The 24,456-nt window shown below is 37.8% G+C and overlaps 1 protein-coding gene across 1 annotated transcript in view; it reads left to right on the top strand.

Moving 5' to 3' along the window:
- Positions 1–24,456, top strand: part of ptprc (protein tyrosine phosphatase receptor type C) — a 50,886-nt gene that overhangs the window by 20,698 nt on the left and 5,732 nt on the right. Inside the window, exons 12-25 of the mRNA XM_057840256.1 lie at positions 5,683–5,774; positions 5,848–5,938; positions 6,023–6,099; positions 6,205–6,241; positions 6,329–6,426; positions 11,214–11,339; positions 11,420–11,574; positions 13,001–13,136; positions 13,269–13,418; positions 13,579–13,669; positions 22,036–22,175; positions 22,424–22,558; positions 22,634–22,747; positions 22,830–22,990. Of these exons, the coding sequence (XP_057696239.1) occupies positions 5,683–5,774; positions 5,848–5,938; positions 6,023–6,099; positions 6,205–6,241; positions 6,329–6,426; positions 11,214–11,339; positions 11,420–11,574; positions 13,001–13,136; positions 13,269–13,418; positions 13,579–13,669; positions 22,036–22,175; positions 22,424–22,558; positions 22,634–22,747; positions 22,830–22,990 (1,603 nt within the window). The remainder of the gene's footprint in view (positions 1–5,682; positions 5,775–5,847; positions 5,939–6,022; positions 6,100–6,204; positions 6,242–6,328; positions 6,427–11,213; positions 11,340–11,419; positions 11,575–13,000; positions 13,137–13,268; positions 13,419–13,578; positions 13,670–22,035; positions 22,176–22,423; positions 22,559–22,633; positions 22,748–22,829; positions 22,991–24,456) is intronic.

Genomic DNA, 24,456 nt, shown 5'->3' on the forward strand with positions numbered 1-24,456 from the left:
TATTTTCCATAAAAAGCACATGTGTATGACTCGTGTTATGTTTACATCATACACGCACTCTCTTTCTCAACACAGTTGCCAGAGAGAAAAAAACATAGGTTTCACCACCGCTAGACACACTAAACACACTGGAGTTAACTCTCGTAGGTGGTGGGAAACATTCATGACAGTGTTTACTAACCTTTCATTTTGTATAAATGCAAAATCATTTAAGAGGTATTGCCGTGACACAGTTCAGGTCACAGTGAATGATGTTGCTCTGTCTGATCACTACTGCATTATGTTTAAAATGACCACCCCTGTCCATCCTCTGAAAAGGGAAACAGAGTTTATTAGGAAGCGTTACATAAGTGATAACACATGTGCGTTATTCACACAGGCCTATGCCTCATTATTAACCCCTACAATAGCTCCAGTGGAAGAACTTGTAAATAGTTTCAGTTCCGGTGTGATGACTGTAATGGACACTATTGCCCCGATTAAGACAAAAACCTTGTCAAGAAAGAAGAGGTCACCCTGGAGAAATGCCATACTAGCTATAAAACAAAAGCAAGTTTGTAGACGAGCAGAACGCAGATGGCGAAAAAACAAACTCCTAGTTTTTTATGATATCTACAAAGAGAGTCTTCGCAAATACAACCAGGAACTGAAAAATGCTAGACAATCATATTTTTCAGAGATCATTAGTAGAAACACCCACAATACTCGCACACTATTTTCTGTTGTTGACAAACTGACAAACCCACAAGCATCAATACCTCAGGAATTGGCATCTGAGGTGTCCTGTAATAATTTCGCAGCATTTTTTACACACAAAGTACTAATGATTAGACAGACTGTGTGCAACTCCGGATTAACAAATGTTACACTAAATGCCTCCCAACATGTCCCCCACGTCAATCTTAGACAGTTTAGCCTCTTGGACTATGCCACTTTAACAGAAATTGTGTCGAAACTAAAGCCCACAACATGCTGCCTTGACATCCTTCCTTCAAACTTTTTCAAAACTGTTTTTCATTGCATAGCCCCAGACATACTTCAGATTATAAATACTTCCCTCCAAACAGGAGAGTTTCCTCAGACTTTAAAAACTGCAGTAATAAAACCTCTCCTAAAAAAACCTAATCTGGATGCCTCAACCATTAGTAATTACAGGCCAATATCAAATCTGACATTCCTGGGGAAAATTATCGAAAGGGTTGTGTTTGAACAGATCCAGACTTTTATGATCCAAAACAATCTTTTTGACTCATTTCAGTCTGGATTTCGGCCACAACACAGCACCGAGACCGTGCTTATCAAAGTCCTAAATGATATTCGTCGGAATATCGATGCAGGCAAATCATCTGTTCTGCTACTATTGGATCTCAGCGCCGCATTTGACACGGTTGATCACAACATACTACTCAGCAGATTGGAACAGTGGGTAGGGCTTACTGACACTATTCTTCAGTGGTTCACATCCTATTTACATGATAGGGATTTCTTTGTGTCAATCGGAAATTATCAGTCAGAACGAACCAAATTCACGTGTGGAGTCCCTCAAGGGTCAATTCTTGGACCACTCTTATTTAACATCTATATGCTTCCGTTAGCTCAGATAATGGAACAGTATGACATCTCCTATCACGCCTATGCAGATGACACACAACTGTACATTTCTGTGTCCCCACATGATTATAGTCCCTTAGTCTCCCTGAGTAAATGCATTCATCAAATCAATGAATGGATGTGCCAGAATTTTCTCCAGTTAAATGTGGAGAAAACAGAGGTGATCATTTTTGGGCCAAAAAAGGAAAGGTCAAAGATAAGCAGCCAACTTAGCACAATGTCACTTACAGCTACAAATCAAGTCAGAAACCTTGGCGTAATTATTGACTCAGACCTAAAATTTGATAGCCATCTAAAGTCCGTCACTAAATCCGCTTATTACCACCTAAAAAATATAACCAGAATTAAGGGGCTTCTGACTCAACAAGACATGGAAAAACTTATGCATGCATTCGTTTTCAGCAGATTGGACTACTGCAACGGTATATTTACAGGTCTTGATAAAAAATCAGTCAGGAAGCTGCAGCTAGTACAGAATGCTGCAGCCAGAGTCCTCACAAATACAAGGAAGCTGGACCACATTACACCGGTTTTGAAATCGCTACACTGGCTTCCAGTGAGTCAAAGGATAGACTATAAAATACTACTGCTCGTCTACAAAACACTTAATGGCCTTGGACCAAAATACATGCTTGACTTGTTAGATTCCTATGAGACATCTAGACCCTTAAGGTCGTCTGGAACGGGTCTTCTGCATGTTCCAAGAACAAGAACCAAGCAGGGTGAGGCAGCATTTAGTTATTATGCTCCTCACCTCTGGAACAAGTTACCCGAAGGTCTGAAGTATGCTCAAACCGTTAGCTCATTTAAATCAGGGCTAAAAACGCTTTTGTTTAGCACTGCATATCCATAACTGTCTATATATTTCAATCTACCTGCCTTCTATTCCTCTTGTGCTTATCTCCATTGCTGATTTCAATGATTATTATTAGTAGTAGTTTTTGCTTTATTTCTATTTTTGTTTTATTTTTATTTATTTATTTTTATTCTGTGATTAAATGCGATCTTTTGTCTTGGTTTTTACGTTGTGTTGATTTAAATGTGATTTTTATGGTTTTCATGTGATGTAAAGCACTTTGAATTGCCTTGTGTTGAATTGTGCTATATAAATAAATTTGCCTTGCCCTGCCTTGCCTTGCCTCTTCGGGCCACCCTCCGCAAACATGTTTTACATGTCGGTTGGCCCTCCTCCTCTAAGCCACGGCCGTCTGTGACGTTTTTGTAGCCGACGTATTCCCATACCAGCGATTTTGTTTTCTTTGATGGGGGGAAAAAGGAGTTTCACCTCCTCCAGCCATCATGTAGCACAGCTGACTCACTGACACTGAGCGACAACTGGCGGGGGATGGTTGAGCCTTACAGGTGCAAGCGAGGGATTTCTCCATGCATTATTGGGACATATAATAACAAATGATCAGATCATCAGCAAGCTGTGCAGGAGCCTGATAACAATCCTGATCATTTCATTCAGGTGTGTTAAAGGAGGGAGACATGGAAAACAAACTGGATAGCGGCTCTCAAGGACCGGCCTTGCAGACCCATGGTCAAAGCTAATAGCCCAAAAAGTGTGATTTGGCTACGTTCAAATCGCAGATCAATTCAGATTTTTTTGCCCATATGCAACATGTATCTGATATTTTCATGCAGTATAAACAGTCAAATTTTGAATTTTTTTTTGTCAAAACTAACCTGGGTCTCTGTCATATTTGGATATAAATTGTATATGTATCAAATACCTCTGCGTTATGAACGCTCTTTCGTACACATCGGATCTATACGAGAAGTGAGATCCTGAATATATGTCCGCATTGTTCGCAAATACAACAGACGCGAACAAGCAATGACGGCCAGAGGCAAAAATTACCTTTTGCCTATTGATACCGCACACATAGCTATCAAATTAAGAAAATGTTGGCTCTGCTAGTATAAATTCCTTAAAATTTGCCACAAAATCAGACGGCCAAGACTTCCGAAGGGTCCATAATTACTTTCGTAAACACTGCAACATGAGTTGACGTGTCACACGTGTTCCAGCGTGCGACGACACGTACGCATTCCCTTAACACTGAATCACATGTTTTTGAAATATGAATGGCTACCACTGTTATTAATCTTTAAAAAACTAATTATTTACAATTACAAATTACTCCTCCCAAAAGTAATTGAGTAAGAGTAATTAGTTACTCAGCAAATTAACTGACACTTTTTTTAATGTAATACAAGTTTTTACATTATACATTGTATAACATCTTTCAAATCATAGTTGTTTATATTACCTAATTGAAGAATAAAAACCACTATACATTGTTTTAGAACATTTGGTATTTATTTGGATCAAATATTAGTCTGTTAAGAAAACACAAATGTAAACTGACCATTAACCAGTACAAATCTCTGAAACTGTATGTTAGGCCTACTGTACAATAAGCAGAACACCATTGTTATTTACTTATATTCCGGAAATTAACTGAAGCAGGGCCTGATTCGGCCATCTAGCCTATCATCATCGCTTTTGCAACAGCGTCACCACCATCTTCACTCCTCCCACTCTGCTCTCTCTTGGCAGGCAGGCAGGCTGATGTGTATTGGCGCAATTTGACTTTTGGGGCGGGGGGGCACAACATGTTGATGACCCCCGAAACTCAGTGTCAGCGATAAAATTAACTGACAACAATATTTATAATAATAAGTTGAAAATGAGCGTTATATTGTTTCCCATCATTCTTGAGGGGAATTCTAAATCCGGTTGCTTAGGACAGCTATACTTTTCGCCAAGATCGTCATCCAATGAATATGGTACCGGTGTCGTGCCAATGTAGTTACCTCCGTCAAAAATTGTATCCTCTGGGCAGAGTCACTGCGCTGCACTGATTTGCTTGATTTCCATGTTTTGGTGATGTAGTTATCTACGAGGTTTTAAAACATGGCCCATTCCTCAAAAAGAAAAAAAAACTTTTTTTTCTGTCCTAACCCTAACCCATATGGACTGAACATAAAAAAGGCAATGTTTTACTGTTTTACTCGTAGGATGACCTATAACTGTTATTACTGTAATTCAAGTCCTGTATGGAGTTTCTCAGTTTAATAAACGTCGATGTCCAAAATATATAACTGTGGTTGTTTTCTGGCTTCAATGAATTGTTTAAGTTGACATAACTCATAATTAATGTGTGTGTGTGCGCTCCTGCGGCCAGGGGATACAGTTTTTGACGGGGGTGACCACATTGGCAAGACACCGGTGGTGGCTCTGTTGTACAATTAGTGCCTTTAGTGGGGCAAATTGAAATTCCGCTCATCGTGCTCTCTGACATTTCATGGTCCACATTTTCAATCCTTGGTTATTGCTCAGTAGTTTTGTCGCTTTTTAAAGCTTAGGTTTGAAAAAATTCCTTATATCCATCTTGCCTCTTTGTTCCTCGGGTGGTTTTGGCTAAGCAAAGCAAATGACCGTCTAAGGTGCTAGTCACATGATCTGTTCGAAAAATAATTTTGAACCATTATAAAAATGTCTTTTTTTGTTCATTTCACACATTTTTGTTGTTTGTTTTATTGCTTTACAACTTTTATAGACAATATTTTACCAGAACTCTCTTAATTTTAAAATCATATATAGGAATGGCAATGACATGCAATGACACCTTTCAGCCACCAGGGGGGCATGGCCCACCCAGCCCCCCCCCCCCTTAAACTCCGCTTATGCTGATGTGTGAGAAAATCAGACAACTCGCGCTACATTCAACCAAATTGTAGTAACGCGCCCCTTCACATCCTCAGTAACGGTAACGGCGTTGCAAAGATGGGAAAAGTAATAAATTGTTTACTCACTACTGAAAACAAATAACGCCGTTATTAACAAAACTGATGGCTACACAAAAATATTGGAATTAACAAAGAGTAACAGGAAAAGAGAAATGTCATTGTTCTACTGCAGCAATGGCAGTGCACTACCCTAGCTCCCATCAACATCTTCTACAAGAGGAATGCAGACTTGACATAGTACATATAAAGTAAGAAAATACAGTCTTCCCGTTTTAAAGTTTTTGCCATTTGCTTTGTTTTGTTCTTGTGCAGCTTCTGTAGAGCCGATCGAAGCTGACGTCTTGCTGGAAGCGTACAAAAGGAAACTTGCTGACGAGGGACGCCTTTTCCTGGATGAGTTTCAGGTTATTTGCTTTTAAGTGAATCTTTATGTGAAATAAAGAGAAGCTTATAATGCATAAAATATTTTATTTTCAGAGCATCCCCAAATTTCTTACTCGCTACACCGTCAAGGAAGCCAAAAAAAACTGCAATGTCTCCAAAAACCGTTACGGGGACATCCTACCATGTATGTATTTGGCTGGTATTTGACCTGTTTTCAAATATTCAACACTTTTCTCTTGAGGGGTCAAACATTTGCACTGTTAATCAGATGATTACAACCGAGTTCAGCTGAGCACAGGAAACGGAGAGGCAGGGTGCGACTACATCAACGCCAGCTTCATTGATGTATGGAAAATTAGCCTTATGCAAGACATATTATGCACTAATTGAACAAAAATTAAGCTGGGTCTTGGTTCAAGCACAACTTATTGAACGTTTGCTCCTGTGCAGGGCTACAAAGAATCCAAGAAGTACATTGCGGCTCAAGGTACCTCAGTCTTCTCTTTCATGTCGCGGCACTTGCCTTGTGTTATTGCATGTATTGTTGAGTGTGTGTGTGCTGTGTGTTTTGCAGGCCCAAAGGAGGAAACTGTGTGTGATTTCTGGAGGATGATCTGGGAACAACGGTCTACTATCATTGTCATGTTGACACGCTGTGAAGAAGGAAACAAGGTGAGTATGTAGTAGAGCTGTCCCGACTAGTCGACGTTGTCGACGTCATCGATGACGTAAATGCGTCGACGGGCAAAACATACCGTCGACGGGTATTGACGGGTTAAAAAAAAAAATTACATGCGGATAAAGTTTAGAATGGCGGGCGCTCGCGATGCAAGCGGTTGTTACTAACACCCCCAAGGGGGCCGCTGTTATTTCAATGTGACCGACATTGTCAGATTGAGCAAAGAGGAAGAAAGTGGGCGAGCGAGAGAGAGGGAGTGAAACAGAGGGAGTGAGATCGGTGAGTTTGGAAAGTGCGCGGGTAGTGCGGAGTTCAGTGGCTGCAGCCCTTGCGTTTTTTTCCCGACGACAACGAGCCAAGTGAATCGCCGGTTCACTCCTCACTATGGCGAGGAGTTGAAAACACCGCCAATTACCAAAAAGGGCAGAATTGGTGACACATGAAAGTGGCATAAAGTCAAAAAAGCGGACCAGAATAGCCAGAGCCTGGAATAATTTCAAGGAAAATATGGAGGGTGCCACTGTGTGTACTCTTTGCTAAGCTGAGCTCGCTTACCACGGTAGCACGTCGGCTATGAACGAACACTTGAAGCGCCGTCACCCAAGTATAATTTTCCAAGACAACAAGAAACAACAAGCTAGCAGATTGTAAGTCCATACAACTTTCTAACGATTTTTTAAAATGGAAGTTACCTTTATGTGCGTTGTAGCAACGTGCATTTTTATTTAATAAAATTATTAATGTATGTATAATTATATATATATATATTTAATTATTATTAAATTTATTAGGATCATGGAAGCTCCCACTTGGGGAAAATATATACATACATCCTGTATATACATAATAAACCACTACACAACTGGATTTAAGTGTCTGATCGCGAGTGGAAACACACAACAACAACACAGAAGATGATACATACAGGCGTTGGCTCTGTAGATATTTTACAAACATTGACAAAGAACCTAGGCTCGTGGCAGTGTTTCCCTTTCTCACTAACTCGCTTGGATGCGCATTTCTTCTTCTTCGCTGTAAGCGCGTTCTTCTTCGCGTGAGGAAGCGCAAAGGCGCCACCACTTGAGCGTGAAAGCACCATAAAAACTAAAAGGCATGCATTTCAATATACTGGTAAATAAAAACAGAGGTCCCCAAACTACGGCCCGCGTCTCCATATTTGGTCCGGCTCCCTGAACAATTCCAGAAAACATTTCGAATTTTTTTTGTTTTTTTCTCCCTCAGTAGTGTTATTTATTTCCTGGCCTTTTTCAGTGAATAACTCAGAGAGGGTTATTTGGTTATTATCTATTTAAATTAATAGTGCTATTATTATTTATTATTATTATATTATATTATTATTTTTATTTTATTTACTTTTGCTCCGTGAAGAATCCACAGAGAGTTATTTGATTGTGCTTTCTGAAAAACAATATTTTTTTTACATTTACGCACTCCTGCAATCGTCACACTTTTTCTGTTACAAACTGACCCCGGCCTCTCATCAGAGAAGGGAAAAGTTATGTGGCCCTCACAGGAAAACGTTTGGGGACATTGCCAAAGGCAGAACAACGACCTATATGCCAAAATATACCAATATTTTTTATTTCTATTAGAAAAATGTTTCAGTAAAACGTATTGCCACAGTTAACATTGAGGCTTTGGGCCTCTTTTGACCTCGTTGTGAGTTTGTAAGGTTTTGACTTCTGATTAAACAAACTTGATGCCAATCAAAATGTTTGTTCTTCTTTTTCCCGAAATTAGAATCGATAAGAGAATCGATAAAGAAGGGCATTAAGCAATATCGATAATGGAATCGGAATCGTAAAAATCGTATCAATTCCCATCCCTACTGGCCTGCTTACTGTAATCCATGACTGCACTAATGTTAGTCACTTTATATTATAAAGTATCATTGTGTATATACATATAGTAGTTAACTATAAAATTAATACTAGATATTTCATTTTTGTTACTGTGAGTATGTGTGCCTCTCATTCAGAACAGTTGTGGTAATATTTCAGTGTGCCCTCTACTTTATCTATTTTCAGGTTAAAACAAACAAAAGTTGAACAGTTTTCCCCTCCCCCAAAAATGCAGAATGCACACCAGAAAAAGCGTCTGAACTCACACAAAGTATTCTGAAAATGGTTGTAATTCATTTTAACATTTACAACAATATAGACAATGACATACCACAAAAAGAGTGAGAATTGTTTTGACTCCTGTTAAAGAGGTGAAGTCTCAGTGTTTCTGTTTACTTTTTTTTTTTTTTTGGCACTAGTTAATGCCAGCATCATTTGACCTCATTGTTTGTGATTTATTATTGATCTATTATTATTATTGATTTGATGTTATTTATTTATACGTTGATAAAGAATGTAGGTGTTCCAAAATGTTTTTTTGTGAATAAATAAGCTTCAACAAAAATTTTATTATTAAAGTAGTACAAAAAAAAAATTAGATTAGTCGACTAATCGTAAAAATAGTCGGCTGACTAATCAGGAGGAAATTAGTCGTTTGGGACAGCCCTAGTATGTAGTCCAATCTACTCAACAAACAGCAAACTGCACCCATTAAAGGAAATGACAAAACCTTTGTCCATTCCATAGGAAAGAATCATAATTTGTAAAAACACTGAATTTCTTGTGTAATGTGTAATAGTGGAGAAAAACATAAATAAATGCCAGTGTTTCTAGGAAGTGTTCGCCCAACTTGGAGGCAAACATTTTATATATGTTAACGTCCGCAAATGCGGGAACAAGGTTGGACCATGCAGCAGACAACAAGCGGAGATGGCATACAAGGATTTATTAATCACAAACGAAAACAACACGCGATTGGGGAAAGGTAGAAAAAACAAAAAGTGACAGTAGGGCAAAACTCGAGGGTAAACTAAGACAATAGGCAGAGAGCCAAAAAAGGCAAAAAATACAATACTCAAATACCTGTACAAGGTAGAGATTCAAAAGAGGGCAGCACATGAACAAAAATCCAAGGCCGGGAATTAGCGAATGTAAACAAAACAAATCTAACCAGCAGCAGAATGTGACAATATACTGTTTAGCCAATCAAACGTGAGTAAAGTGATCCCTTGCTACTTCGCCCTTTAAACTTTGCGCCCTCAGTTCATCGCGGATTAAAAATTTGTATATTTATATGACGGAAAACACAGAAAACACTGAAAAAGCAGTTTCTGCTCTTGCACTCCTCTTTTAAAATAAACTACTGTATTTTGAGACAAAATATATGTTGTGTTTGGCAGAACAATGTGTCTATATGCTGCCATAGCAGATTCTTGGCACATTAAGCCCCCAAACTATTTTTAATTTGTCCCTTTTACCCTGGAAACCCCCATTTACAGACGTCGCGCAACTGCTTTTGTTTCAACCCAGCCTTAAAAAGAAGGTAAGTAATTATATTTTATTTATTAATCAAAATGTCATTTTTATCTTAGAATCATTAATTGATGTCTAATATTTTGTTTAAAAAAAAAAAAAAAACGACATTCGAAAATTATTCGCTCACATATTTTAAACTTTTAAACAAAGTATGTCACAATGAAAAAAATGGCGTCTGTAAAAAAGTCATGGATATCTACAGCATAACTATAGATTAATTGTATTTTTTTTGTTACTGTTGCATTTCCCCCTATATGTTAGATGGTAAATAATCGATCCAAACAAAGAAAAAAAAATGTTTAAAAGGGTAAATATATGAAAAAGAACATCTCGACCACTCCTTGATGTCTGCGATTTCTGCATCGCGACCCTTGCCATAAAATCCCCCAAAAATTCGGCTGTGGCCATTCACATCTGAGTCTTGACACTCGATGATACATGCTACATGGAGATTTTGTATCTAAACAAGGTAAGTACACGATAATATCTCGTTAAAATCATGGCGTCTTTAATTCTGCTCTCACGTGCTCTCGCCTCCAGTTAGGGTTTTGCTGTTTTTAAAAAAATATATTTTTGCCTCCCGTTCAAAATTTTTCTTCCCCCAGAGAGTTGAGATTTTATTTTTTCTCATGATGCATCACACATGTATATAGGACAATTTTGAAATCTGGCCAAACTGGGCGTCTCAGAGCGGAACTTCAAGTCACCTCAGTGTTTTCCGCCATATATATATATATATATATATATATATATATATATATATATATATACATACAGATGAGATGTCCCGAGCCGATCGCGTAGTCTCACTCTCGCTCCCTCCCTCGCTGTCCCTGTTCTTTGTTCGTCAGCCTGTGCAATGGAGTTGCTTACTAAAGTTAACGATGTTGGCAAATGTTTGGGTTTGATCTTGCCAGAGCCGCGGACTTCAAAGCATCGCATGCATCAATCATCGTTTAACTTAATAAACAGTTGCTATGGCAATTCATTTTGTGTAAGTGAGAAGTTTGAGTGGACAATTTAATAAAGCCAAGCATTTTTCTACTACAGTACAGTGGTACCTCGACATAATCTAGTATTTTCCTAGAAACTATAGCGATAAACAATATCGTGTATGTATTCATGTTTTTTCTGCTCTTATAATACTACAGCAATTAAATTAATCATCGGAAAAACCCTCGAAGGTCATTAAAAACGAGATTTAACAATTCGATGAGCCATCTACCTTTAAATAATGAATCTATCGTCAATACTGCCCCTGTAGTCTCTTGGACCATATGGATACCAAAATATGCAGTATAGTCCACCATTATTCTCCACACCATCTGTGTGTCAAGTACTGTGCAAGTCATACTTTCATCAGCTCATGTGTTGTGTTGCAGAACAAATGTGTGCAGTACTGGCCTTCCATCGACCGCGAGACAGAGATTTTTGAGGAGTTTGTTGTCAAACTCAATTCAGAGGATCACTTCCCTGATTATTCTATCCGCCATCTTAACCTGACTAATGTGAGTCTCCTGTGAAAGTGTCTATTTTTGCTGCAGTGGGTTGCCTAAGTATAGTGCTGCATGTCATTATGTACGTCCAGAGGAAAGAAAACTCTGAGCGTGAGGTGGCCCACATCCAGTTCATCAGTTGGCCTGACCACGGCGTCCCAGAGGATCCCCACCTCCTCTTGAAGCTCAGACGTCGTGTTAACACCTTTAAAAATGTTTTTAGTGGGCCCATTGTTATCCACTGCAGGTAAGTCAAATTAGATTGGCGCTGAATCAGTTTAACATCGTTCTTATTTTAATTGGATTGATTTAATGTTAAGAGGGAGTAAATTAGTAATATGATAAAGTTGTCTTTTTTTTTTTTTTTTTCTTCTGTTTTCATGTGAATGTTAGATTACACATTTTAGTTCTTTTCAGTGAGCACTGAGCAGAGCACTATATTAATAAAATAAGGATCTTGGTGATTTATATCAAGATGATGAAATGATGAAACTAATGTATTACTATTATCCGATTCATAGCATTATAAATTAATTAAACAATTAAAACAAATTTGACCTACCATTTACATTACGGTGTTTTAATAAATGGCCTATTCCCAGAAATGATTATTGCACAAGATTGATTGGGACTGGTCTAACAAACATTTTAGTCCCTTTAACCATGCACAAATCCTGACATTAGAGTTTTACTTAGGACTGTAATCAGTGTGCACTGTATTTCAGTTATTTTTTATTTTTTTTTAATTAATTTTAATGTAATAAATTTAGCTTATATTAACATTGTATTAATTTATTAATTAAATTAAAATTACATCAAAATAATAACAAAAATACAATGAGGACTAATATTTTTTAAAAGATAATGTAATAATCATTGCTAATATTTAAATAATTTTTTTAATGACCAAAAATAATCCCTGACCATAGGAAGGGTTAAATTTATCAAGTATCAACTTTGGAATCGCTGTCCACCGTGTTGAGCACTGTACCTGAAAGGGTTAAAATGTGGATATATATATATATATATATATATATATATAATATTTTTTTTTTTTTTTTTTTTTTTTTAAAGGTAGTAAATTATAACTATGGAACAAGCGCACATGCTCATGGAACGATAAATAAAATTCTCACAAACAAAGTTCACACATTTGCGATCCACGATTTAAAAGGATAAAACGTTTGTCTGCATGTAGAAAAGATTACGTTTTAAAAAACATAAAATGGAGTCAGTCTGCTCTTAAGTGTGTGCGCAATGACTCTTTTTTTTTTTTTTTAATCTGCCGCAGTTTCCTTTTTTCACACCCACTCATAGGTTCCAGTTCCTTGCTCTGTAACGCAAATGCTGTACACATGTGCTATTTATGACTGTTCTCACTTTGAATAGCATTTACTAAGAATTTTTTTTAATGAGATGTTAGACATTTTTTTGTGCTTGTCTTATAGTAAGAACAACCGTGCATTTGGTAAAATATATTTCCAGACCACTTATATCACTAATAAAATAAATGAATAAATTTCATGACCAAAGGAAATCAATACAAGAATCTTTCACAATGGAAATTTGCCAACGTCTCGCATAAGTGTCTCATCCAGTCACTTCCTCTTTATTTTTTAACTCAATTTTTAATCCACAAATGTGTTCACATTTTCCATGGTATCCTTGTGCAGTGCTGGAGTGGGCAGGACAGGCACCTACATGGGAATTGACGCCATGATGGAGTGTCTGGAAGCTGAGGGCAAAGTGGATGTCTACGGATATGTTTTCAAACTCCGCAAACACCGATGTCTCATGGTTCAAGTCGAGGTAAATCATACACACATTATATCAATAAGGATTCTTTTCTATCACTCTTTGAAGACGCTTATTGGTGTCATATCCAGGTTTGTGTGTGTGTTTGTCGCATGGCTCCACCAATGTGTTTTTGTCACTCCGTAGGCCCAATACATCCTGATTCACCAGGCCTTGTTGGAGCACAACCAGTTTGGAGAAACCGAGATTTCACTTTCGGAGCTCCATAATGCGCTGAACACGCTTAAAGAGAACAACTACGCAAATGAACCAACATTACTGTTGGACGAATTTGAAGTACGGATTTTAGTTCATCTTGATCTTCTATTTAAAGCTTTGTCCTAAACATTTTTACTATCCATGTAAACTAAATGGACATCTAATTCAAAGTTCATTTCCAAAACTAAATCTGAAATGTTTTTTGTTTTGTTTTGTTTGTTTTTTAACTGCTATTCAGAGACTGCCCACCTACAATAAGTGGAAGACATTCAATGCTGGGATCACAGAAGAAAACAAAAAAAAGAATCGCTGTTCATCCATCATCCCATGTAAATATGACTTCAAAACGTTTCACACACACGGTATTGACCAAGATATTGGGGCAGAACTTGACTCAAAAACCTTCTACAGTGGTACCTCTACATACGAAGTTAATTCATTCCAAGACCTTGTTTGTAAGTCAAAATGGTCGTATGTCGAGCAGGATTTTCCCATAGGAATACATTGTAATTCAATTAATTTGTTCCACAGCCCAAAAACCTACACTAATCCTTCATAAATACTGCAGGTACCATCATAAATAGCAATTACATATAGCAAAACAAATTATAAATACCAATTGGAATAATAATACCGTAATTTCCAGAATATAACGCGCACTTTTTTTCTTGTAAAATCATGGCGCGCATTATAAACGGGTACATGGATGGAGACAGAAATATAAATATAAATATATATATATGTATATATATATATATATATATATATATATGTATATATATATATATATATATATATATATATATATAGATATAGATATAGATATAGATATATAGATATATATATGTATATATATATCGGGTCTGATCACGTCATTTTCAAAGTATCGGAATCGGCAAATATTCAAGAAAGAATAATAATGTAAATGCCATCTTGAGCATTTATTGTCATAATAAACAAATACAGTACTTATGTACTGTATGTTGAATGTATATATTCGTCCGAGTTTTATTCATTTTTTTCTTAATGCATTGCCAAAAAGTATATGATCGGGAAACATTTTCGGGAATGATTGGAATTGAATCGGGAGCAAAAAAAAAAAAGGAGTCAGATCGGGAAATATCGGCATCGGTAGATACGACCAAAACGATCGGAATCGGATCGGGAGCAAAAAAGCATGATCGGAACAACCCTAATATATATATATATATATATATATATATATTAACTGATTTTTTTTTTATTGACACGGCCACGTTGTGTTGAAGAAACATATGCGGCGACCCGTTACCGACCATTACGGTACGTGACGTCACCATTTTGTTTCAGTAATACTTCACTCTGATCGGCCGAATGATTTCGTCTGTGTTAAATTCTGCTTTTTTCGCTCTTCATAAAGCACAGAATTTAGTTTCTTGAACTCATTTGAGTCAACGTTATTTGCAGCTCCGCAACTCAACCATAACAAACATAACAACACAGACTTCCTGTTTGTGTCCGTCAACTATATCTGTCCCTCAGGAAACTCAAACCCAAATAACAATAATTCCTATTGTTACTGTCGTGTCGACAGCGATGAGCTCTCTCGGATTTCCGACTTATGTTCTCACTTTCATTTTACCGTATCAGTCCATGGGAGAAACAATTATTCATCATGATGAAACGAGCAAGTTATACAGCAGCCTTTACAAGAAAAGTCACATCTGTTTTGTTTTCTCCTAGATTCTGGTAAGTTGGAGAAGTTGTCAAATCATATTGTTACAGTAAATATTGTCAGTTTATGGTAATGTTTTGAACTACCAATATGCTATGCTAGTGCTGTGTTTCACCAGTCAGTAAAATGACATTTCTGTATCTGTACACGAACTGTTTTCTTGTATTCTTCTATTTATTGATGCTAAAATTAGGGTGCGCGTTATAAACAGGTGCAATAATTTTCCTGAGATTTTACAAGTAAATTTAGGGTGCGCATTATACACTGGTGCGCCTTATATTCCGAAAATAACGGTAATAAAAATAACAATCAGTAATAAAAAAAGCATTTTTGTGGCGAACGGAGGCGGAGGAGACAGTAGGTGTGCGGCTGCAGGAGGGAGGATACGGTGAGCCGTGTCCTAATTCAACAAATGCATTAAATTAGACACATGTAAAACAAAAATTAGAAAAAAAATGAACAAAAATGAATTTTTATTGTCACCTTATCTTAGAGCAGTACTTCTCAAATAGTGGGGCGGGCCCCCCCAGGGGGCCGCAGAGCGATGGTGGCGGTGGCGCATGTTACCTTGGGGAACATACTTTTTTTTACCGTACTAGAATAAAGTATAATTGCACATCCACTCAGTGGGTGGCAGTGCCGCCACAACAACAGCACACAGCAAAGAGCAATGGAGATATGAAAAGCTAAGAAAAGGAAATATGACGGAGCGTATGTAGCATTTCACTTTTGGCTTTGGGCTTTGACTTTTAGTACAGTGGGAGACGAGGAAAGGCCAGTCTGTTTACTTTGTCTAAAAATGTTTGCAGCGGTGGAAATAAGGTGGCATACCAAGTTGCTCAGTGCAAAATAACCCCGCACCATAGGAAAGGAGCTGATACTGCATGCAGCAAAAATAAAAACTGAACCTTTGTCCAATTACATTGTCGTTTTTGTTTTATTAATTTTTGTTTTTTTTCGGTCTAATTGTTTGGCATATTGTCCTTGTGAGTTAATGTTGCTAATCAATTTGAATTTATTATTATTTATTGATTTTATTACATTTTATTTTCAGTATCAAACAGTCAAAAAAATGTATCTTGAGTGTATTTCTAAAGTATGGATGTGTTGTTGTTTTTTTACACTTTATTGTAAGTTGATCTATTTAATTTTTTTCTTTAATATTAAAAAGAACACAATGTTATGCAGAGGTGTACTTATAATAATAATAATTTTTATACAAATAATACTACAGTATATCTACAGTGGCGGCAGAGAGTTGGGGGGGGCGCAGAACGTTCACGTCTTCCTGGGGGGGGACATAACAGAAAATAATTGAGAAGCACTGTCTTAGAGACAGATAGAAGGAGATAGAAGGAGACAGTGGGGATTGTGGTAGAGGAGGGACTTTAAACTTTTTAACTTCGGAACTTAACTTCAGAACTTAATAACTTCCTAACTTCAGAGCTTTAAAAATCCCTGCTAGGTGTAGACATGGCTTGAGTATTCTGTGGATGATGATTGTCTGCACCTGATCCTAGGTTTACTCATCTGTACAATCTTGTAATCAGAATGTTGACACACGCACACACGCACTCAGGGTGCCGAGGCTCTGCTAGGGGTGTTTGTGTTCGACTCACTTAATTTACACTGCTCTGAGAGCAATCTTAACACTGCTAGTGTTAAAACAACACCCAAATCAACACCGATCAACTCAAAATAATTTACACCGGAAAATCAAATCTACAGATTTTGCTGTATAGTGCACACTCATATTACCCCATAGATAAAGTCACCAGAATAATTTATGTGCTGTCCTGAACAACAGCAATCAAGTGATTATTCAAAGTGTCTCAATGCTTTTGTCCATACAGCTAACATTTGAGCAGGGGCGTAGCACCAAAGTCTGGGCCTTGCACACTACCAATGTCAGTGGGCATCTATCCATGCCTGTGCATGAGATCAGTGAACAAACCCCCCCAAAAATGTATTTCACTTATATCATTTTTTTTTATTCAATTTTTTGGGGAAAGGGTCGGTAATTGAAATAAATGATGACAGCAATTAACTCACTTTCACAAGACATCAATATCTGGCCATTTTCAATGATTTTGACTGATCTTTCAAGCGCTACAGAATATTGTGTTCTGTTGCTTTATAAACACAGAACTTAACAAAAAAAGATTAGATTCCCATCTTTATCAGAAAATTAAGTGTATTTTTTTTCGTGATTTATTGATAAGCAGTAGAACATGAGGACTTACTCGGAAAAGCTTGATTTCAGTGCATGATTCCAAAAAACAAAACATTTTGTGAAAAGACACATGTCATGAATAACTTTTGAAACTATTATGTTTCTTAACAGGGGTGTTGCCGGGGGGGTGGGGGGGTTGGGGGGCTGTGCACACTAGAGCCTAGTTCGGGCCTAAAAAATCCAGCCCGACCCGACACGGCCCGCTGGTATTGAGGCCCGACCCGGCCCGAGCTCGATCACTTAACTAGATTTGCAGGCCCGAGCCCGAAAAACCCGACTTTTTTTTTTTTTTTTTTTTTTTTGAGTGACGCGGAAAAAACGCAGCAGCAGCAATTTATTTTCATTTCTTCGAGTTGGCAGAAAAAAACGCAAGTTTTCTTAATGTTTAAATAATCTACATATTTTTTTTAGAATTATCAAAGCATTCACACAACGAAATAACGCTGGGAAAGTTTGTTAAACATATTTCTGAGTGTGTGGGATATTGTTCTCACATGGACGCGCCTCTCTGACAAGGAAATGAAAATGAGGGCGGCGGCTCGGCCATGCGCAAACGGCCGCGGGAGGACAAGAATAAAGAGCGGCCGGCGCCACGGCGTTCGTGCACACGCACAAGCAAAAGCACAATACAGATAGCCTGCTCTCCATTTTTTTTTTTTTTTTTTTTTTTTTTTGAGTGACGCGGAAAAAAACGCAGCAGCAGCAATTTATTTTCATTTCTTCAAGTTGGCAGAAAAAAACGCAAGTTTTCTTAATGTTTAAATAATCTACATATTTTTTTGAGAATTATCAAAGCATTCACACAACGAAATAACGCTGGGAAAGTTTGTTAAACATATTTCTGAGTGTGTGGGATATTGTTCTCACATGGACGCGCCTCTCTGACAAGGAAATGAAAATGAGGGCGGCGGCTCGGCCATGCACAAACGGTACAGCGGGAGGACAAGAATAAAAAGCGGCCGGCGCCACGGCGTTCATGCACATGCACAAGCAGAAGCGCAATACAGAGATCCTGCTCTCCATTTTTTAAAAATTTTTATTTATTTTTTTTTTAAATAATTTATTAGTCCGGCATGGCGGCCCGACCCGAACTGACCCGAACGTGAATGCTTAAAATGTGGGCCCGACCCGACCCGACATTCGGGTCGGGTCGGGTCGGGTTCGGGTTCGGGCACAAAATCTAACCTCTAGTGCACACCCACGGACACGCTCTGCCCACCTAAAGAAAACTGGATGTAGTACCAATGGCAGTCTGGGCACTGCGTATGGTATCCCATTCATATAGTACTGATGTGTTCCAAGTTTTAACCTTCGCGTTGTTACCTCGTCTTTCAACTTAAAAAAAATAAAAATAAAAAAAAAATAAAAAATGAAATGAAATGTTTTGTTCCTAGGAGACGCGACAAACATTTTCGCATATTTTGATTTTCATCAGTGTTCACCTGGCTGCATAAGCGGAGTTTAAGGGGGGGCCAAGGGGGGGCAGGCCATATTTTTACAATGGGTCCCAAAAAATTTTTTTTCGAACAGATCATGTGACGAGCACCCACCTTAGACGGTCATTTGCTTTGCATATAATTTTTAACAACAGCAACAAAAAAAAAAAAAATAGGGGAGGGCAATTTTATGTTTCAAAAGATTTTTTTATTTGTTTGAAAATATTTTTGGGGATTAAGCAACATTTTGGGGGATCGAATGATTTAGACACAAATGTCCTACCCATAATATGGCCCTAACACAAAAAGGATTGCTAAAATCAAAGAAAAAAAAAATTTTAATGAAAAATTAATTGTTCAAATGCAAATATTTGAGTCTCAAATATTTTTTTCGCATTCAAAAACTTTTTTTCTATGATTGAAATTTTTCTTTTTTGGGTTGAAGAGATTTTTCTTTTGAAAATATATATTTTTTTGTTTGAAGCAACTTATTTCTTGATGGAATAATAAAGACACAAATGTCCTAGCCAAAATGTGGCCCAAACGCAAAACAACATTACCTCAATCAAAAAAGTTGCTTCAACCAAAAAAAATTGACTTCAATCAAAAAAAAAAAAAAAAAAAAAAAAAAAAAAAAATTCTAAGAAAAATGCTTTCAAATGCATTTTTTTTTTAGTTTCAAATTAATTTTTGCATTCAAACACATTTTTTTAATTGAAGTGACTTTTTTTTTTGGGGGGGGGGGTTGAAAATATATATTTTGATTGAAGCAACTTTTTTTTTGATCGAATAATAAAGACACAAATCTACCTCCAGCCCAGGGGATACAATTTTTGACTGGGGTAACGACATTGGCACGACACTGTCGGGCATACCATATACAATGGATGACGATCTTGGTGAAAAGTATAGCTGTCCTAAGCAGCCTGATTTAGAATTCCCCTCAAAAATGACGGGAAACAAAAAAACGCTCATTTTCAATTTATTATTATATTCATTCATTCATTCATTCATTTTCCATGCCGCTTATTCCTCACGAGGGTCGCGGAGGTGCTGGGCTGTTGAGTTTGGTGAGTTTTGAACAGGGGCGGACTGGGACTAAAAAGCAGCCCTGGACTTTGACTCAGCCCAGCCCAAAAGAATCGCTGTACGAAGGGAAACACAGACCCTCTAGGGGGGTCCGGGGGCATGCCCCGCAGGATAAATTTTTTTTATGTTTTATTGTAAAAAGCATCAATTTCATGCACTTTGAGAGAAAAATGAAGAAAGTGTGTCTAGACTGTGACTGTCTGACTTGGGGCGGTCAAAGTACTGCAAGGCTGAACTTGAGTTGGATTCATCTTCTGCCCTAGCTCTATGATCAACCTGAATATACAAATGAAAGAATTCATTTTTTAAAGCAAGTTTTATGTATCCAATTGATTATAATAACACCTATCCCCTGTGTCTATAAAATGACTTCATTGTTTATGCTATAATTAATCTTGCCACACAAATAATAAATTTCAATGAAAATACAATAAACATTTCAAGACAAATCCTGTATACATAACCTTCATTGGAAAGTATTAACCAGAAAACAAAACGATATATAAATGATTACAAATATTTATCATATCAATTTAACTACCTAAACTCTTTATTAATATTTTGTTATATTTCTTCTAAATTAATATTGCTGCTGCGTGTGCATATGTTGTTTTACAGCTAAAATACTAGCCCTTTAGTTGCCATTTATTTCATTTAAATTGTAGCTACCGGGTGGATAACAATTGCCAATATCCCTAACAAGTAACCCTCTTCATTCCATCTCAGCCCGGTGGCAACTAGAAAGTCCGCCAAAGCTCTTATCGCTCTATCCTGCCCCTTCTTGGGCCACAGCAAGTCTTTCAGAGCCACAGCGCCTTGCGGCAATGGCCCACTTCTTCGTTCTCCTCCTTTCAGATTGGCAGTTAACAGCCAGGCGCATTGCTGCCACCTGTCGGATTAGGTGCGAACTGTAGATAATCATAGGGGATAGGGGAATAAAAACAGTGATGAGTGTATGGCGGCCGCCGGCCGTCCAGAGCACCGGCCGTTCTGTGATCTTCCAGAAGCTACTGATTACCAGTCCGCCCCTGGTTTTGAAGCATTCTGAGGGGGTCAAAGTAGGGCTCAAAGCATCGGCGGGACAAAGAATGACTGCTAGGGGGCGCTAAATAGTGTATTTGTATTTTGTCTTTACACGGTATCGAAGATTGCACCTGTCTTGACCTGCCTACCGATTTTGGTGCATTTTGAAGCATTCTAGGGGGGTCAAATTGAGATCAAAGGGGCTAAGGAACAAAGAATAACTATAATAATAATAACAATAATAAAACCAAAGAATCACAATAGAAAAACATTGTCACCTGCATAAAACCTAAAAAAATATATAAAATCAACTTTTATTTGTTTAGACCAAATCACAACAACAGTTATCTCAAGGAGAAAACATAACATGTATTAAGGTGCAGACCGTGCAGTAGCCCTACGCTGCATTTCGACCTACTTGAGCATTGTAGCTTTTTATTTTTTTTAATTTAATTTAATTTTATTTTTGTATGCCCACCCACACCTGGCATCCTGGTAACACTACTGTTTCTTACTATACTGCAACATAGAGAAAAACAAATAGCCCTTGACATCAAAATAACAATTAAAAAAAAACACAAAAAAAACTCCATGGGTCATTTCCAATTTTTTACATTAGGAATGCAACTACTTAAGCTGGAATTGAACAGCATCCATGTGTGTACATTATGTGCACGTGTGCGTAACATCGCGTGTGTGGTCCTTATAGCACGTACTTGAGCCTAAAGAAACTTTGTGTACCCTTCAAGGATGATAACGATTTACTTCCCAAACACTCCTTGCGTTAAATTTCTCCAATTTGGCAGCACTGCTGAACTTCCTCCTCTAAAGTCCCCTTTTTAAAACCGAGGCTTGCTGAACGCATCACCTGCTGGCCGTTCTCCAGATTAACCCTTTGCATCAGACCCTTATGTGGTCTCCTCCGGAAGAAAAAACCATACGAGAAAATTTATACGTCTTTGGTGGTGATGCTAAGTGTTCCAAAAGATGTGTAAATACATCTTCGGGAATGAATTAATTTTAAATGGGGGTCCTAATTCATTTGAAATGAAAAAAATTAGAATAAATTAGGATTTTCATGGGCCCCGCTCGCTCCTTGTGCTCCTTATACCCCTACAAACAAGCCTATGCATTTCAATCTTGACATTGTTAAACGAAAATGCTTAAATCAAGTCATGTTTGTCATCTTTCCACCTGCAGATGACTACAACAGAGTGTTACTAATGGCGGATGAAAGATGGAGTCAGGATAGCATCCAAGATGAAGATCATGAGGGGGAGTCATTTGAAAGTGAAGATGATGAGGAGACCACTAAATACATCAACGCCTCCAACATTCATGTGCGTATTTTACTTACAGTTGTGTTCAAAATTATTCAACCCCCACAGTGGATAAGTTTGATTTGCAAGTTTGACATTTATTTTTCATCTTATTCATAATCACATGAAATAATGACATGTCAAATAGACAAATACAACTGAAATAACAAAAATATTTTGGGGAATATTCCAATTTGTGATTTCTTCATTGACAAAATTATTCAACAACCTAGAATTTGACAGATCTTTGGGGGGTTTTGTGCACACAGGGATACTGGGGCCCTCGGCGCTTGATTGCGGCACAGACTCCTCTTGTAGACACCGTTGCTGACTTTTGGTTGATGGTTTTCCAGAAAAAAGTATCCACCATAGTCATGCTGTCAGGCGGTAATGCTGATGAAAAGGTATTCAAATAGGCATCATAAAAAAAAAACAAAAAAAACTATTTGCCATATTGAATAAGTTTTGTTTGTGCATAGGAATCTGCATATTGGGATAAGGAGAATACTTTTGGAGATATTGAGGTAGAGGTGACATCAACAGATGTCTCTCCAAATGTGATCAACCGTAACATGCTGATTCGTCACGTCAAGGTACCGCAACATTTCGCCACTTCGTTGTTTCATACCACTAGCAATCAATTTTTCATTATTTTTTTTAATCTGTGGTCAACAGAGGAAAGAAAGTCGCACAGTGACACATGTCCAGTTCATGAAGTGGGTCGATAGCGAGCTGCCAGAGAAAGCTCAAGACCTAACTGACATGATCAAAGAGGTCAAGCGAACTTGTGATTGCGGCAAGAAACAAAAAGGACCTCCAGTTTTAGTCCACTGCAGGTAATTAAGCCGGGGTGATGAAAGTCAGGTACTCTGTACTGATCACTTGATCACAACAGAATGACAATTTAAAAAATGCTACCATGGACGTTTCCACCACAATATCGCTGAGTCGCTCATTTCACTGTCAATCAAAAAGGGATAAAGCCTCAGACAGATCATCCAATCATCATGCAAAAAGTCGTCGTCCAGCCCAGCCAAGCCCCGCCTACTACCCATAGACCCCCAGAGACGCTGAGCGTCTGATGGGCAGGATAAACCCAGCATTTAGCCAATGACTCATCTCATTTCGCTTTGCTGTAGTGGAACAATGTACTCTCAGCTCTGCAGACTGAGCGCAGTCCCCACTCTTTAAAGGACTGCGAACATACGCGGAGATTAAGAGGGGTCCGGGGTATGTAATTGACTTTCCAATATATGAATTTAAAATTAAGATTTTGCCGGTAAAATGTTGTCTATAAAGGTTGTAAAGCAATAAGGCAAACAACAAAAATGAATGAATTTAACAAAAAAATATATATATATATATATATTTTTTTTTTTTATATAATGGGCCAAAAACTTTTTCAATCAGATAATGTGACGAGCACCTTAGAGATTAGGGGTGTGACAAAATATCGAAATGGTGATATATTGTGATACTATATATCCCAAAACGTTATCGATATGCTCCTGTCAAGAATCGAGATATCGTTTTAAAAAGGTGTCAGTTTTTTGTTTGTTTTTTTTAAAAAGGAACCATCAAGTTGCTGCCAAAATCCTCCATCATATTAGTGTCTCAGTTAACTCTAAGGCTGCCATTGATGGACTCGACGCCCAATCCATTTAGACTGGAAACGTTCGTTCATTTAAAACCAGAGCATTCAGTCATTCGGTCCGATTTTCGGGGCATTTACAGGTCATTTGCTGTTCATTTTCGGGCATTTACAGGTCATTTCCTGTTGAGTTTGAGTCACTGCCTATTCATTTGGGTGATTCCCAGGTTACGTCCTGTTCTGTAACTCAAAATAAACAGGAAGTGACCCATAAAATATCCCAAAATCAACAGGAAGTAACTGAAAATCAACAGGTAAATGACCTTAAATGGCCCAAAATTACCTCATTGCCTGGCATTGGCTGCCACTGACGGCCATAGACGTTCAATCCGTTTGAAGTGGGAGGGATGGCCTCCCCAACCCTCCTAGTTCAAATGGATTGGATGTCTACTAGTGATAAACTCATTCCAATTCACAGCAGAAGCTTGTTTTACTGTTTATTAGTTGTTTGCAGAAAATCCTTGAATGATTTCCTGACCGATGTATCGCAAATCGTTGTATCGCCATATCGTCAGATCATCGTTATCGTGAGCTTTGTATCGCAAATCGTATCGTATCGTGAGGTACCAAGAGGTTCCCACTCCTATTAGAGATGGTCATTTGCTTTGCTTAGCCAAAAAAACACCTGAGGACAGAAGCGACAACATGAAT

This window comes from Corythoichthys intestinalis, chromosome 7 (genome assembly GCF_030265065.1).
Source record: "Corythoichthys intestinalis isolate RoL2023-P3 chromosome 7, ASM3026506v1, whole genome shotgun sequence".
Lineage (NCBI taxonomy): Eukaryota > Metazoa > Chordata > Actinopteri > Syngnathiformes > Syngnathidae > Corythoichthys > Corythoichthys intestinalis.